The sequence below is a fragment of the Oncorhynchus clarkii genome, chromosome 4 (genome assembly GCF_045791955.1).
Source record: "Oncorhynchus clarkii lewisi isolate Uvic-CL-2024 chromosome 4, UVic_Ocla_1.0, whole genome shotgun sequence".
NCBI classification, from domain to species: Eukaryota; Metazoa; Chordata; class Actinopteri; order Salmoniformes; family Salmonidae; genus Oncorhynchus; species Oncorhynchus clarkii.
The window spans coordinates 36,771,034-36,788,007 of NC_092150.1; the positions used below are offsets into that span (position 1 = coordinate 36,771,034).

Consider the following 16,974-nt stretch of genomic DNA (forward strand, 5'->3'; position numbering starts at 1 on the left):
ATGTTACCATTACCGAGAATGTTGTCGTTAAGCGGACTACTTACACATTTAGACTAAGTAAACAGACTATTAATAACACCTTCTTAGTATTGAATGAATTGAACCATGCGTTGCAATTTGCAACAGTCACCCGAACCTGACAGAGGGGTGTGCAGGGCTACTGCACAGCACTCATGGAAAGCGGGTCACAAGGCAGTCACAGTCCGCTGAGTAGCTAGATACTACCGATTGCCATGAGTTAATAGGTAATGTAACTTAAGTGCGCTAATGTTGATAGAAAGAAGTGCCCTGCTATACGCACCAACACCAAACTGCAGGCTATAGTCCTATAGGGATACAGTAAAGGTTCTCTAATAGAAACACACCTACCCAGCTCCCAGCTCAGTCCCTTCACAGAAAGAGAGACACATAGAACGCACCGTTCTTACCTTGTTTCTCTGTGGGGAGCAGAATGGGGCTGAGTGTTTTGGACGCGACGCTGGAGCACGCTCCCCGTCCCTCTAGCAGGGCTTGCAGTGGTCGGGTCTCCCCGGGTTGGTGCTGACAAGTCAGCCCGGAGCCACAGCGCCCGGTGTACACTCCACACGCCTGACCCTCCGCAAGGGCGCACGTCAGACAACACCCACAGCCAGGCTCCCTTACCCTGTCGGCGCAGTCATTTGCCAGAGGCTTGCACTGCATGAGAGCCACGGTGTCACACGGCTCGCATCGGACCACCGTCCCCACGGTCTCCGCGAACCGTGTGAATGCAGCGAGCACGGCAGTGAGACAAAACAAGCATAGACCGGGCATTCTGCCGAAAAGCTGGTCACAAAGGGACAGTAGGCGAGTTGTCAACTAGGCTTACGGGAACTCTCGGTGTCAAAGAGTGCCGGATAGCCTTCTCCATCTATTTTATTTTACGTGAACTTGTTGTTTTATACAGGCTGAAAAAAACAGCCAACAAGTCACACCCTTCGTATGAATAATGTAAACGGAGAGCCCGGATCTCGAGGTACCACGGACATCGACACACAGGCTCCTGTAACCTATAACTCCTAAGTGTTTATTTATGTGTTTATTTACACATTGTCTGTCCTGCTTAGAGTGCATTTACTCATTAGAAATTGATGTGACTGTCCATGCCTTTTATTCAGATCAGTGTTAGGAATGTCTGTCACCTTACCTACATTTCAGCACAAGTGAAGGACATTTGAGTCAATAAACATGTTCCATCATGGTGTTGTTGTTACTTTGTTGAGTTAATTTCTGCTATGTCTTTCAAAGTTAAAAAGATGGGGAGGTGCACCGTTATATTTCCCAATATGCTTTTTTTTGCAGGTAGAATTATTAGAATAGCTTGATTTAATTGATTGATTAATTGATCTTATACTATACAAATATAAATAATTTATCAGTAAATAACTTACTGATTATAACTTACTGATTATCCAATCAGTAAGGGGTTGGATTTATTACACCCATTACTGAGGTGTTAGTCCAGTTTACATGGCATAGGTAGTCTTATTAGTTAAAAATATTGAACAATAATTAAGATTTCCTTGTAAAATTGCTTGTTAAATTACTCTAATATCACTCATATGGGTTTGGGGATATAGAAATGCTCAGATTTTGAGTGAACATACTTTTTCTTGTGGCCAACTACCAGGAAGTTTGCAAAGACAGATTGATCAGTGCTGCCATGTTCGTGGTTTTCCTGCAAAAAAATTGGGCTACTTTGAAAATGATGTGGAGGGGGAAAATGTATTGGTCACGGGTTTTGGGTTTTCGGGCTATTTCTAAGTTGCATTACTCTTAAATGCATTACTCTTAAAAATAAATATATTTCCATGTGACCTGCTCCTGAGTGAGACAGGCTGTTGCTGAGTGAGTGAGTGAGTGAGTAGTAGTAGTAGTAGGAGGAGGAGTAGAGAGAGAGAGAGAGAGAGAGAGAGAGAGAGAGAGAGAGAGAGAGAGAGAGAGAGAGAGAAAAGAGAGAGAGAGAGAGAGAGAGAGAGAGAGAGAGAGAGAGAGAGAGAGAGTTGAGAGGCCGCAGTAGGCAGACATGGCTCTCAAGAGAAGACAGGTTATGTGCACACTGCCCACAAAATGAGGTGGAAACTGAGCTGCACTTCCTAACCTCCTGCCCAATGTATGACCATATTAGAGACACATATTTTCCCCAGATTACACACAAAGAATTCGAAAACAAACCCAAACTCCCATATCTACTGGGTGAAATACCACAGTGTGCCATCACAGCAGCAAGATGTGTGACCTGTTGCCACAAAAAAAGGGAAACCAGTGAAGAACAAACACTATTGTAAATACAACCCACATTTATGCTTATTTATTTTCCCTTGTGTACTTTAACCATTTGTCCATTGTTACAACACTGTATATATACATAATATGACATTTGTAATGTCTTTATTGTTTTGAAACTTCTGTATGTGTAATGTTTACTGTTCATTTTTATTGTTTATTTCACTTTGGTATATTATCTACCTCACTTGCTTTGGCAATGTTAACACATGTTTCCCATGCCAATAAAGCCCCTTGAATTGAAATTGAATTTAATTAAAAGAGAGAGCATTACAGTACAGTTATTGGCTGAGTCAGTGAGCGAGATGAGAGAGAGCAGCACGTTCGCACGTTGTGTCAACTTTTTACCAGTTGTAGGAAGGCTATTTAGATCGTCTTTATGGAGACACCTATTTCCAAACCTTTTTCCATGAAACATATTAATACTATATAACTGATGCACATCAATAAATAATGGAGACAAAGCACTGGAAAACTACTTTGGGCACACTAGAGCGCAACGCACTGGAAAACGACTTTGGGCACACTAGAGCGCAAAGCACTGGAAAACGACTTTGGGCACACTAGAGCGCAAAGCACTGGAAAACGACTTTGGGCACACTAGAGCGCATTACATAAATCTGCTCGGAGGTGGTTTAAGCTGCATTCTAATGATGAATGCTTAAATAAATCGGTATCAAGCGAAGTGTTTTATGTGTGCTCATTTCTTGGGTCTTGGGGGCTGCTGGAGTGGAAATTTGAAATGGAAGTTTTGGAACTCCCTTACGTGGTTCTTTTTGTATGGGGAAAAGTCCTCAATAAACGGACAGGCTAAATATGGAGAATAATACATTTGCCTCTGTTGTCCATCAAGTAGCCTATTAAGGTAAATGCCATTGTATGCTACCATTTGATACAATACATATGTTGAAATTACGATATCACTAGAGTTGCAAATCAATTTGTGCCACTTCTGCAGCCTACCTGGAGCTGGCAAATCAATTGAATACATAGCCTATAACTTCAGTTTATTGTTGTTGTAGCCTTGTGTTATTATGAACGCATTCGATTGATGGTAACAGTAGTCTGATTAAGCTACACGTAAAACACATCTAAAAAAATAAACACTGGCTGTTGTTTAAGCATATTCAGTTCATATACATATAATTAATATTTGATTCAGTGATTGAAATTATGACCCCATCCTCAGTAGCCTATTCCAGCAGGCTATTGGGGAAACAAGCACTTCTTACTGCGAAATAGCCTCGCTATTCATGTTGAATAAATTATTATGTTCATTTGAACTAAGCAAGCTGCTAAATCGTTCAGTTTACATCTTGCCTACATCTTGTCTAGGCTACTGTAGACTATTTGAAATGAGATATAGGCCTATCAGGGGATGTGGGCTACTTGTCTTTATCTAAACAAACTATAGCAACATTTTATAAGAATTATAAACCCAGATTTTAGACTGTAGCCTATGCCTATTGAATTGACAAGTCAATCTCGCAAATGGGCTATTTTTAACGGTTTGTAGTCTTCACATCTGACACATAATGACAGCACAATTGCCAGCAAATAGCCTAACATTCGTTTTTTTTTATGTTAATCCAAATGTTTCTTGCTCAGAGATTTCGAGATCCTCTGTCCAACTTCCATCACTCTCCTGTATGATTTAGCTATAGTCAAGCACTTGCTCAAAGGGGATGTATTTACAACTATAAACCTGGTTCGCGCCCTGAATGCTGATTGTCTCAAAGCTGTGGTATATCAGACCATATACCACAAGTATGACAAACCATTACTTTTTACTGTTGTAATTGCGTTGGTAACCAGTTTATAATAGCATAAGGCACCCTGAGGGTTTGTGGTATATGGCTAATATACCACGGCTAATGGCTGTATCCAGGCATTCCTCATTGCATCATGCTTAAGAACAGCCCTTAGCCGTGGTATATTGGGCATCTACCATACCCCCTTGTGCCTCATTGTTTAACCATTCATTGATGGGAAATGATCTGGCAGGTTTAATAAGACAAATTATCTTTGCTCTTGTCACATATTCAAATTCATTTATTACATCATGTCATTGCTTCAATATTTATAATTTTGAGGAAACCCGAACACTGCTTCTAACATCGTTAAATGGTTTATTGAATACAGTGCATTCGGAAAGTATTCAGACCCCTTGACTCTTTCCACATTTTGTTACGTTACAGCCTTATTCCAAAGTTGATTAAATAAAAAAATGCACTAATAAAAACAGAAAAACCCTTTACTATGAGACTCGAAATTGAGCTCAGGTGCATCCTGCTTCCATTGATCATCTTTGAGATGTTTTTACAACTTGATTGGAGTCCACCTGTGGTAAATTTATTTGATTGGACATGATTTGGAAAGGCACACATTTGTCTATATAAGGTCCCACCGTTGACAGGGTACGTCAGAGCAAAAGGTCCCCAAGAACAAAGGTCCAAAGTCCATCATTCTTAAATGGAAGAAGTTCGGAACCACCAAGACTCTTCCTAGAGCTGACCGCCTGGCCAAACTGAGCAATGGGGGGGAAGGGCCTTGGTCAGGGAGGTGACCAAGAACCCAGTGGTCACTCTGACAGAGCTCTAGAGTTCCTCTGTGGAGATGGGAGAACATTCCAGAAGGACAACCATTTCTGCAGCACTCCACCAATCAGGCCTTTATGGTAGAAGAGAGCGCACTTGGAGTTTGTCAGAAGGAACCTAAAGGACTCTCAGACCATGAGAAACATGATTCTCTAGTCTGATGAAACCAAGATTGAACTCTTTGGCTTGAATGCCAAGCATCACGTATGGAGGAGACCTGGCACCATCAGCGGCAGGGACTGGGAGACTAGTCAGGATCAAAGGAAAGATGAACGAAGCAAAGTACCGAGAGATCCTTGATGAAAACCTGCTCCAGAGTGCTCATGTCCTCAGACTGGGGCAAAGGTTCACCTTCCAACAGGATAAGCACATAGCCAAGACAATGCGTTAATGGCTTCTGGACGAGTTTCAGATTTTTTACATTTATTTTATTTCACCTTTATTTAACCAGGTAGGCCAGGGGGCAGTTGTTGTTGGGAGTGGGGAATCAGGGACAGTAAAGGGCAGGGAGGAGCGATCAGAGGGAGTAATGGACGGGTGGATGGTATGGTGAGGGGTCTGGGAGAGAGATGGATTCTCTCAGGGGATAGGGGATTTGGAAGGTCTTGTTTCCAAAAATGAAATAAAATCTAAATAAAATGTTATGTCACATGTGCCGAATACAACAGGTATAACAGGTAAACCTTACCATGAAATGCTTACTTAACCAATAATGCAGTTTAAGAAAAACAAGAGTTAAGAATATATTTACAAAATTTAAGTAGAAAAAGTAACACAATAAAATAACAATAACGAGGCTACAGTGCCTTACGAAAGTATTCGGCCCCCTTGAACTTTGCGACCTTTTGCCACATTTCAGGCTTCAAACATAAAGATATAAAACTGTATTTTTTTGTGAAGAATCAACAACAAGTGGGACACAATCATGAAGTGGAACGACATTTATTGGATATTTCAAACTTTTTTAACAAATCAAAAACTGAAAAATTGGGCGTGCAAAATTATTCAGCCCCCTTAAATTAATACTTTGTAGCGCCACCTTTTACTGCGATTACAGCTGTAAGTCGCTTGGGGTATGTCTCTATCAGTTTTGCACATCGAGAGACTGACATTTTTTCCCATTCCTCTTGCAAAACATTTTATTAATATTTTTTGTCTTACTGAGATTCACTGTCAGGGCCCAAGTCTGACAGAATCTGTGCAGAAGATCTACAGTAGGTGCTGCTGCAGGCCCTCCTTGGTTGGGAACGGAAGCGCCAGATCATCAGCGAACAGTAGACATTTGACTTCAGAGTCCATTAGGATGAGGCTGGTTGCAGCAGACTGTTGTAGTGTCCTTGACAATTCATAGATATACAGTATACATTAAAGAGGGCGATGCTCAAGTCTTTATCTCGTTTTCTCTCTGACTGTAGGAGAGTGTGGTGGACTGTCGGCTCTCAGACCTTCATGTGGTCGCTGTCCCCACGGTGCAGATGCTGTCCCCAAAGTGACAAGGACAGGCAGGGACTGGACAGACTGGACAACATGCTCCCGAGGCTGCAGAAAGGGCCGAGGGACAAATACACCATCACAGGACACACCCTCACCTTCCAGGTGAGCACAATATGATAAGGCAGGGTAACAGGACACACCCTCACCGCCCAGGTGAGCACAATATGATAAGGCAGGGTAACAGGACACACCCTCACCGCCCAGGTGAGCACAATATGATAAGGCAGGGTAACAGGACACACACTAACCGATACACATGACCGGCAGGTGAACATTGGCTGGCAGAGAATCAACATTTGGCTAGCCTGGTGCCAGATCGATCCGATTATGCTGTCTTGCCAACTCCCATTGTATGAGTGTTTTCATGCCATGTTACCTTAGAAGTTGGCTATTCATAGGAGTTGGTCATATGGCGCAATCTGATAGAAGACCACGCTAACATTTTTCAGAACAGAAAGAGTGAAACTTTAAGGTACTGGAGGACTACTCTAGAAATCGTAAGCGTTGTTTTTCAGGAAAGATGGAAAGGAGAATAGTAAGTGGTTTGTTTGTGTAGCACCTGAATGCGAGGGCAAGGGGACTGAAATCCCCTACATCGTAGGGGACCGAAATAGATTTAGGTTGTGGCAGTCTAGTTAGTGTGAATCATTGTGGACATAGGTACCAGTAAAGGTAACTATCAAAGATGTCTACACTGACACCCCGTCTAAGGAATAGGGTTCCATTTGGAACGCAACCCAAACATTGAAAGATTATCAACTATTGTTCCTCCTGTGCAGTTCGAACCTGGAGTTGGCCTACACTGAGCTGACAGAGGAGCTGGGTCATGTGAGAGGTCTGGCTATAAAGACAGACTGTTTTTACGGATGATTGTGTGATCTCGCTCTCCGTTGCATATGTGAGCAAAACGATGAAACAGGTTAACAATCATAAGGCTGCCAGGCCAGATGGAATACCAGGACACATTCTGAAAGCATTTACAGACCAGCTGGCATGGGTCTTCAAAGACATTTTCAATCTATCCTTGTCCCAGTGTAATCCTAAAAATGTTCAACCTGACCACCATTGTTTCTGTACCCAAGAGCTCCAAGGTAACCTAAGTATTCAGTAATTTGTTGAAGCACTTTTGGCAGTGATTACAGTCTAGAGTCTTCTTGGGTGTGACGCTACAAGCTTTTGGGGAGTTTCTCTCATTCTTCTCTTGAATGGAGAGGTTTGCTGCACAGCTATTTTCAAGTCTCTCCAGAGATGTTTAATCGGGTTCAAGTCCGGGATCTGGCTGGGCCCCTCAAGGACATTGAGACCTATCCCGAAGCCACTCCTGCGTTGTCTTGGCTGTGTGCTTAGGGTTATTGTCCTGTTGGAAGGTGAACCTTCACATGAAATACACCCCAACAGCAATGTGCTACACCACCATGCTTCACCGTAGGGATGGTACCAGGTTTCCTCCAGACGTGGCACTTGGCATTCAGGCCAAAGTGTTCAATCTTGGTTTCATCAGACCAGAGAATCTTGTTCTCATGGTCTGAGAGTCTTTAGAAGTATTTTGGCAAACTCCAAGCGGGCTGTAATGTGCCTTTTACTGAGGAGTGAATTCCGTCTAGCCACTCTACCATAAAGGCCTGATTGGTGGAGGGATCCAGAGACGGTTGTCCTTCTGGTAGCTTCTCCCATCTCCACAATGGAACTCTAGAGCTCTGTTAGAGTGACCATCGGGTTCTTGGTCCCATCCCTGACCAAGGCCCTTCTCCCCTGATTGCTCAGTTTGGCCGGGCGGCCAGCTCTAGGAAGAGTCTTGGTGGTTCCAAACTTCTTCCGTTTAAGAATGATGGTGGTCACTGTGTTCTTGGGGACCTTCAGCACTGCGGACATTTTTTGGTACCCTTCCCCAGATCTGTGCCTCGACACAATCCTGTCTCGTAGCTCTACGGACAATTCCTTTGACCTCATGGCTTGGTTTTTGCTCTGACATGTACTGTCAACTGTGGGACCTTATATAGACAGGTGTGTGCCTTTCCAAATCATGTTCAATCAATGGAATTTCCCACAGGTGGACTCCAATCAAGTTGTAGAAACATCTCAAGGATGATTTAATGGAGCTCAACTTTGATTCTCATAGCAAAGGGTCTGAATACTTATGTAAATAAGGTTTTAAAATTTTCGATTTTTAATACATTCACAAAAAAAAATCTAAAAACCTGTTTTCACTTTTCATTATGGGCTATTTTTATTTATTCCATTTTTATTTATTCCATTTTAGAATAAGGCTGTAACGTAAAAAAATGTCAAAAAAGTCAATGGGTCTGAATACTTTCCAAATGCAATGTATCTCACGAGGCCTTATTGTGAGGCCTAATTTTACCCTAATACAGTATGCCACAGAGACTTTGAATACCGTATGTGAAAATGTCAATGTGACTAACTTTCCAGTTTTGGAAAGTTGGAAACAGGATGCACCTGAACTAAATTGTTTGTGTCTCAGAGCAAAGAGTCTGAATACTTATGTAAATAAGGTTTTTCTGTTTGTGTTTTTAATACATAGCAACAAAAAAAAAACGTTTTTTGCTGTGTCTTTATGGGGTATTGTGTGTTTAAAAGAAAAAGATTTTAGAATAAGGCTGTGACGTAATTTTTTTTGGGGAAAAGTCAAGGGGTCTGAATACTTTCCGAAGGCACTGTATATTATCCATGTTCTTGTTCCACCAGGACTCTAAGAAACACAAGGTATTACAGTTCTTCAGGTCCCGTTGATAGGATCGTCTCCAACGGAACTCGTGATTGTACATTCGCCAATAGAACAGAGGGTGGAGGAGGTTTATTTATGTAGTTTCGTCAGGGTGCCCGCGTGTCGGCCTCACTTTCTCTTTTCCCAAATCTCAGGGATTAAGGGCTGGTCCGGGTGAGCAGTATGTCTTGAGCTGCCGACTCGTTGAAGTGTAAATCATAATCAAAATCGAGGTTAGTGATTGCTGTTCTGATGTCCAAGAAGCTCTTTTCGGTCATAGGAAACGATGGCGGAAACACAAAATAGCAGAATTGGTCAGACTGGCATTCCTCTCCTGAAGGCTAAGTCAAAGACCCACACACTGACAGTTATACAAATACTGTACCACACACACAGAAACAACATCCTACAATTGTTTATTTTGTGATTGATCTGTGCCATCTACTGGAAAAAATACTCTAATTGACATTTTCATATGGCTGCGGCCACACAGAGATGCATGAGCGCAGATGAAACCTTATATGCATTCATCAGTTTTCTGTTTTTGTCCATCAAAATTTAACTCAATGAAACTATCTTAGGACAAGTTGCATGTGTAAAAAGACAAGACGACTTGTGCAGTTTTTGTCTGACAATAATCAACGGAAAATGCAAAAGCATTTGCTCAATCCGGAAGTTTTGGACACAACATATCTATGTGGCTGTAGCCTAAATGACAAAAGTAGGAATGTAATATATGAGTTCTAGTTCTATTTTCCATATGTGAGTGAAGTAACATGAATTTACAAATTCTTAAAATAGAGCAGTGGAGGCTGCTGAGGGGAGGACAGCCTTGCGGTAATGGCTGGAATGAAGTAAACAGAATGGCGTCAGACACATGGAAACCATGTGTTGGATGTGTTTGATACAATTCCACTCCAGCCATTACCAGTAGCCCATCGTCCCCAATTAAAAGGTGCCACCAACCTCATGTGCAATAGAGTACTCAAGTTATGCTCTTGGGCCAGAGAACTCAGGAAAACACAGAGGTAGGAGACACGGATCACAGAAACATGTGAGTATGGAAAACAGTTCCCTGAGCCCATCGGCTCTCCAACAATACGACAAGGAAGAGACTTCGGTGTACATCCCAAATGGGAGCTTATTTCCAATATAGTGCACTACGTTTGACCAGAGGTACACTACTGTTCCTCACACAGTTACCAGTGCTACACCATGCCATTGTCAAGAACAAGACAGTAATCATAGTACTCCTTACAACAATATGTTGCACTGTTTCATATCTCCTCAGAGTTATTCATCTTTCAAACCTAATGCATCATGTTAAATATACAGACAATTATGTGTTCAAAGACATAAGTATTTATAAAAACATATGCACATCAATTATAAATATTTCAGCCAATGTATAAAACCCACATCTTTTAAAATCTGTTAATATCTGTTGAAAGGGACACCAGATATAGGCTTTTGTCTAATATACGCAGAAGATGCCTGCTGGGTGTCGACGAACGGAGACGATTCAACATGTAGTATTGTCAGGAGATGAATAAAAAATAGCAGACGATACTCTGTTGTCATATGCAATAGAACGGTCACTCGCTAATTTTAACCGATCAGCGTGGTCTGATTTGTCTAAGACATCAGTGCTCTAGCTTTAATCTTAAACTCTATGATATGGTGCTACTCCATGGTGGGGCTTAACTATTAAGTTGATGCTAAACAAACCCAGTCGATTGTAGCAGTGCTTGACTGAAATCCTTTTGGGTGTCGGTACTCATTTTAGGTGCCGGTACAGTTTATATTGGTGTGTTCCGGCTCAAGTCAAGCACGGGATTGTAGAGTATCCTATGTTTCACTGATGATATGAGTTCAAAAGGATTGGCTGAAGTGATTGAAAGTGACCCTATTCATTGTTGAAAGCCTTTTACTCGGCATGGCAGGTAAAGCCAGACTAGTAATGCTGTGTGATTATAGGGTAATATCATATAGAATACAGTTAAACAAATAAAGTTGTTGGAAAAAATGTCCTAAAAATACTAACATACATGACAGATTCCCTCCCTTTACAATGACATCCAGATCATATACATAAATATCAGTGGTGGCTGGTGGGCGTCAATATAGGAGGGCGGGACCATGTGTTTGATACCGTACATTCCAGCCATCACAATGGTCTCTGCCCATCAGCCTCATCTGATAAGCAGACTTCGTTAATATAAGCATTGGTTTTCTTGAGAAGATTAAGTCCTCGGTGCACTTCAGGGTCAAGTTTCCTCTAGGAACAGATCTATGATCAGTTCAGATTTCCCCTCACCTAATCTTAACCATAAATGGGGGAAATGCAAAATCTGACCAGCGTCAAGGTGAATGTCACCCTACAACCCTGGTGGCAGGATAAAGATGTTGCTACTGTGCTCCCCTCTGCTGGTAGTTTGCCATAATGCAACACATTAGTCTTCTCTACATCGGCATTTAAGTGCAGTATGTACCAGCAGGACTAACTGTATGTGTGTGGTGTGTGTGTGAGTGTGTGTGTGTGTGTGTGTGTGTGTGGTGTGAGTGTGTGTCTGTGTGTGTGTCCAAGTCTTATTTCTTCAGTGATCCAATCATCACCTTGGAGACGAAGTTGACGATGGCACTGGCAGGTTGTTCGGGGTCGTGTTCAGCAAACAGGTGACACACATTCTCCGTCCCACTCATCGACTTTCTCGCCACAAAACCAAAGATCCTGACAGGAGGAGAAACAGCAGAGAAGCTCAGTAAGCCTTCAGCTTCAACAGCCAAACAGGAGAATCGAGGGTCATATTCACTAGGAATACAACAGAAACATAAGGGACAAAATGGAGAGGGACCTTCCTGAATTCTTCAAAAAATAAACTATTGTTTTCCATGCAAAACATTTCCTCTTGCTATTCAGCAAATACAGTGCCTTGCGAAAGTATTCGGCCCCCTTGAACTTTGCGACCTTTTGCCAAATTTCAGGCTTCAAACATAAAGATATAAAACTGTATTTTTTTGTGAAGAATCAACAACAAGTGGGACACAATCATGAAGTGGAACGACATTTATTGGATATTTCAAACTTTTTTAACAAATCAAAAACTGAAAAATTGGGCGTGCAAAATTATTCAGCCCCTTTACTTTCAGTGCAGCAAACTCTCTCCAGAAGTTCAGTGAGGATCTCTGAATGATCCAATGTTGACCTAAATGACTAATGATGATAAATACAATCCACCTGTGTGTAATCAAGTCTCCGTATAAATGCACCTGCACTGTGATAGTCTCAGAGGTCCGTTAAAAGCGCAGAGAGCATCATGAAGAACAAGGAACACACCAGGCAGGTCCGAGATACTGTTGTGAAGAAGTTTAAAGCCGGATTTGGATACAAAAAGATTTCCCAAGCTTTAAACATCCCAAGGAGCACTGTGCAAGCGATAATATTGAAATGGAAGGAGTATCAGACCACTGCAAATCTACCAAGAACTGGCCGTCCCTCTAAACTTTCAGCTCATACAAGGAGAAGACTGATGAGATCTGCAGCCAAGAGGCCCATGATCACTCTGGATGAACTGCAGAGATCTACAGCTGAGGTGGGAGACTCTGTCCATAGGACAACAATCGGTCGTATATTGCACAAATCTGGCTTTTATGGAAGAGTGGCAAGAAGAAAGCCATTTCTTAAAGATATCCATAAAAAGTGTCATTTAAAGTTTGCCACAAGCCACCTGGGAGACACACCAAACATGTGGAAGAAGGTGCTCTGGTCAGATAAAACCAAAATTGAACTTTTTGGCAACAATGCAAAACGTTATGTTTGGCGTAAAAGCAACACAGCTCATCACCCTGAACACACCATCCCCACTGTCAAACATGGTGGTGGCAGCATCATGGTTTGGGCCTGCTTTTCTTCAGCAGGGACAGGGAAGATGGTTAAAATTAATGGGAAGATGGATGGAGCCAAATACAGGACCATTCTGGAAGAAAACCTGATGGAGTCTGCAAAAGACCTGAGACTGGGACGGAGATTTGTCTTCCAACAAGACAATGATCCAAAACATAAAGCAAAATCTACAATGGAATGGTTCAAAAATAAACATATCCAGGTGTTAGAATGGCCAAGTCAAAGTCCAGACCTGAATCCAATCGAGAATCTGTGGAAAGAACTGAAAACTGCTGTTCACAAATGCTCTCCATCCAACCTCACTGAGATCGAGCTGTTTTGCAAGGAGGAATGGGAAAAAAATGTCAGTCTCTCGATGTGAAAAACTGATAGAGACATACCCCAAGCGACTTACAGCTGTAATCGCAGCAAAAGGTGGCGCTACAAAGTATTAACTTAAGGGGGCTGAATAATTTTGCACGCCCAATTTTTCAGTTTTTGATTTGTTAAAAAAGTTTGAAATATCCAACAAATGTCGTTCCACTTCATGATTGTGTCCCACTTGTTGTTGATTCTTCACAAAAAAATACAGTTTTATATCTTTATGTTTGAAGCCTGAAATGTGGCAAAAGGTCGCAAAGTTCAAGGGGGCCGAATACTTTCGCAAGGCACTGTACTTCAGAAAATACAAGTTATATCTCTCTGTGGGATAGAGAGAGATTTGTAAAGATAGAAAGACAACATGTGAGACACAATGAGAAAGGGGGATCGAGAGGAAGAAAGTGCATAAGAGAGAGAAAAATAATGACAGGAGCTGAAGTGAGGGAATGACTTACTTAGCAGAGGAGCAGCCATCTCTTGTCCACCTTGTGAGGAGAGAATAGTTAGTTGCCGTGCATGATTATCTGAGACACACACACCCACACAGGAGTGCACAGTACTCACTTGCGGTCCTGTGGGTCAAGGGCACAGAAAATGACGGTATTGACGGTGTAGTGTCTCCTGAAGAACAGCCTACAGACAGAGAGAGACAGTGAGGGGTGAGTACACTGTAGTGTAGGTATACAATATCTGTCGTAAATATACTGCTGGAAAAAAGGTTTAGATATTTTATTTTTTATTTTTTTATTTCACCTTTATTTAAGCAAGTTCTCATTTACAACTGCGATCTGGCCAAGATAAAGCAAAGCAGTGCGACAGAAACAACAACACAGAGTTACACATGGAATAAACAAGCGTACAGTCAATAACACAGTAGAAAAAAAAGAAAGTCTATATACAGTGTGTGCAAAAGGCATGAGGAGGTAGGCAATAAATAGGCCATAGTAGCAAAGTAATTACAATTTAGCAGATTAACACTAGAGTGATAGATGAGCAGATGATGATGAGCAGATGATGGTGTGTAAGTAGTGATACTGGTGTGCAAAAGATCAGCAAAGTAAATAAAAACAATATGGGGATGAAGAGGGGGATGACCGCGGCAGCTTTCCAATCTTTAGGGATCTCGGACGAAACGAAAGAGATGTTGAACAGATTGGTAATAGGGGTTGCAACAATGGCCGCGGATAATATTAGAAAGAGAGGGTCCAGATTGTCTAGCCCAGCTGATTTGTACGGGTCCAGGATTTGCAGCTCTTTCAGAACATCTGGGATCTGGATTTGGGTGAAGGAGAAGCTGGGGAGGCTCGGGCAAGTAGCTGCGAGGGGTGAGGAGCTGTTGGCCAGGGTTGGGGTAGCCAGGAGGAACGCATGTTCCTAAAGGGCTACCAACGCTTGTTAATGGGGTGGTACTATGTAAGGTAGTCCTTTGAACCTTTAGTTACAGGTGCATAATTCTACCCCAGTTCATTCCTCAGATACAATACGATATACTTTCATTTTCCATGGAAATTCATTTTGTGACGCCAGCATACAAATACAATAATCACAACACGATATATTACATGCAGCACATAAAACTGGAAAGTTAGTCACATTTACATTTTAACATACGGTATTCAAAGTCTCTGTGGCATACTGTATTAGGGTAAAATTAGGCCTCACAATAAGGCCTCGTGAGATACATTGCATTTGGAAAGTATTCAGACCCATTGACTTTTTCGACATTTTGCTACTTTATAGCCTTATTCTAAAATGGAATAAATGAAAATAGCCCATAATGAAAAGTGAAAACAGGTTTTAATAATTTTTTTGTGTGAATGTATTAAAAAGAAAAAATTGAAATACCTTATTTACATAAGTATTCAGACCCTTTGTTATGAGAATCAAAATTGAGCTCAGGTGTACACTGTTTCCATTAAATCATCCTTGAGATGTTTCTACAACTTGATTGGAGTCCACCTGTGGGAAATTCCATTGATTGGACATGATTTGGAAAGGCACACACCTGTCTATATAAGGTCCCACAGTTGACATTGATTGTCAGAGAAAAAAACTAGCCATGAGGTCAAAGGAATTGTCTGTAGAGCTCCGAGACAGGATTGTGTCGAGGCACAGATCTGGGGAAGGGTACCAAAAAATGTCTGCAGCATTGAAGGTCCCCAAGAACACAATGGCCGCAATCATTCTTAAATGGAATAAGTTTGGAACCACCAAGACTTTTCCTAGAGCTGGCCGCCTGGCCAAACTGAGCAATCGGGGGAGAAGGGCCACGGCCAGGGAGGTAACCAAGAACCCAATGGTCACTATGACAGAGCTCCGGAGTTCCTCTGTAGCGATAGGAGAACCTTCCAGAAGGACAACCATCTCTGCAGCACTCCATCAATCAGGCCTTTATGGTGGAGTGGCCAGACAGAATAAACTCCTCAGTAAAAGGCAGATGACAGCCCGCTTGGAGTTTGTCAAAAGACACCTAAAGACGCTCAGACCATGTGAAACAGGATTCTCTGGTCTGATGAAACCAAGATTGAACTCTTAGGCCTGAATACCAAGCATCACGTCTGGAGGAAACTAGAACCATAAGCATGGGGGTGGCAGCATCATGCTGTGGATATGTTTTTCATGAGCAGGGACTGGGAGACTAGTAAGGATCAAAGGAAGATGAACAGAGCAAAGTACAGAGAGATCCTTGATGAAAACCTGCTCCGGAGCTCTCAGGACCTCAGACTGAGACGAAAGTTCACCTTCCAACAGGACTTCAACCCTAAGCACACAGCCAAGACAACGCAGAAGTGGCTTTGGGACAAGTCTCTGAATGTCCTTGAGTGGCCCAGCAAGAGTTTGGACTTGAACCCATGGGGGAACTGCAAGGAAATATGATAATCAGTGGTGGAAAAAGTACCCGATAAGTGCCATGGGATCTTTAATGACCCCAGAGAGTCAGGACACCCGTTTAACGTCCCATCCAAAAGACGGCACCCTATACAGAGAATCACTGCCCTGGGGAATTGGGATATTTTTTAGACCAGAGGAAAGAGTGCCTCCTACACCACTTCCAGCAGAATCTGGTCTATCATTCAGGGACTGACCAGGGCCAACCCTGCTTAGCTTCAGAAGCAAGGCAGCAGTGGTATGCAGGGTGGTATGCTGCTGGTGAAAGTCAACCAGTAAAATAAAAGTGAAAGTCAACCAGTAAAATACTACTGAGTAAAAGTCTAAAAGTATTTGGTTTTAAATATACTTAAGTATCAAAAGTAAATGTAATTGCTAACATTTCATTAATTATCAAAAGTAAAAGTATAAATAATTTCAAATACCTCATATTAAGCAAACCAGACGGCACCATTTTCTTTTATTTCTGGGGGAGCTAGGGGCACGCTCCAACACAGACATATTTACAAACAAAGCATGTGTGTTTAGTGAGTCTGCCAGATCAGAGGCAGTAGGGATGTTCTCTTGATAAGTGCATGAATTTGACCATTTTCCTGTCCTGCTAAGCATTCAAAATGTAACGAGTACCTTTGGGTGTCAGGGAAAATGAATGGGGTTCAAGCATTTTGCTAATCCCGCAATAACATCTGCTAAACACGTGT

At 42.0% G+C, this 16,974-nt stretch overlaps 2 protein-coding genes across 2 annotated transcripts in view; both read right to left on the minus strand.

The window, feature by feature from the left end:
• Positions 1-891, minus strand: part of LOC139406783 (insulin-like growth factor-binding protein 3) — an 80,242-nt gene extending 79,351 nt beyond the window's left edge. Inside the window, exon 1 of the mRNA XM_071149816.1 lies at positions 429-891. Within this exon, the coding sequence (XP_071005917.1) occupies positions 429-792 (364 nt within the window). The 5' untranslated portion in view covers positions 793-891. The remainder of the gene's footprint in view (positions 1-428) is intronic.
• An 8,628-nt stretch (positions 892-9,519) lies between these two features.
• LOC139407453 (tensin-3-like) overlaps positions 9,520-16,974 on the minus strand; it is a 61,555-nt gene continuing 54,100 nt past the window's right edge. Inside the window, 3 exon segments of the mRNA XM_071151248.1 lie at positions 9,520-11,851; positions 13,840-13,869; positions 13,949-14,017. Coding sequence (XP_071007349.1) covers positions 11,710-11,851; positions 13,840-13,869; positions 13,949-14,017 — 241 coding nt within the window. The 3' untranslated portion in view covers positions 9,520-11,709.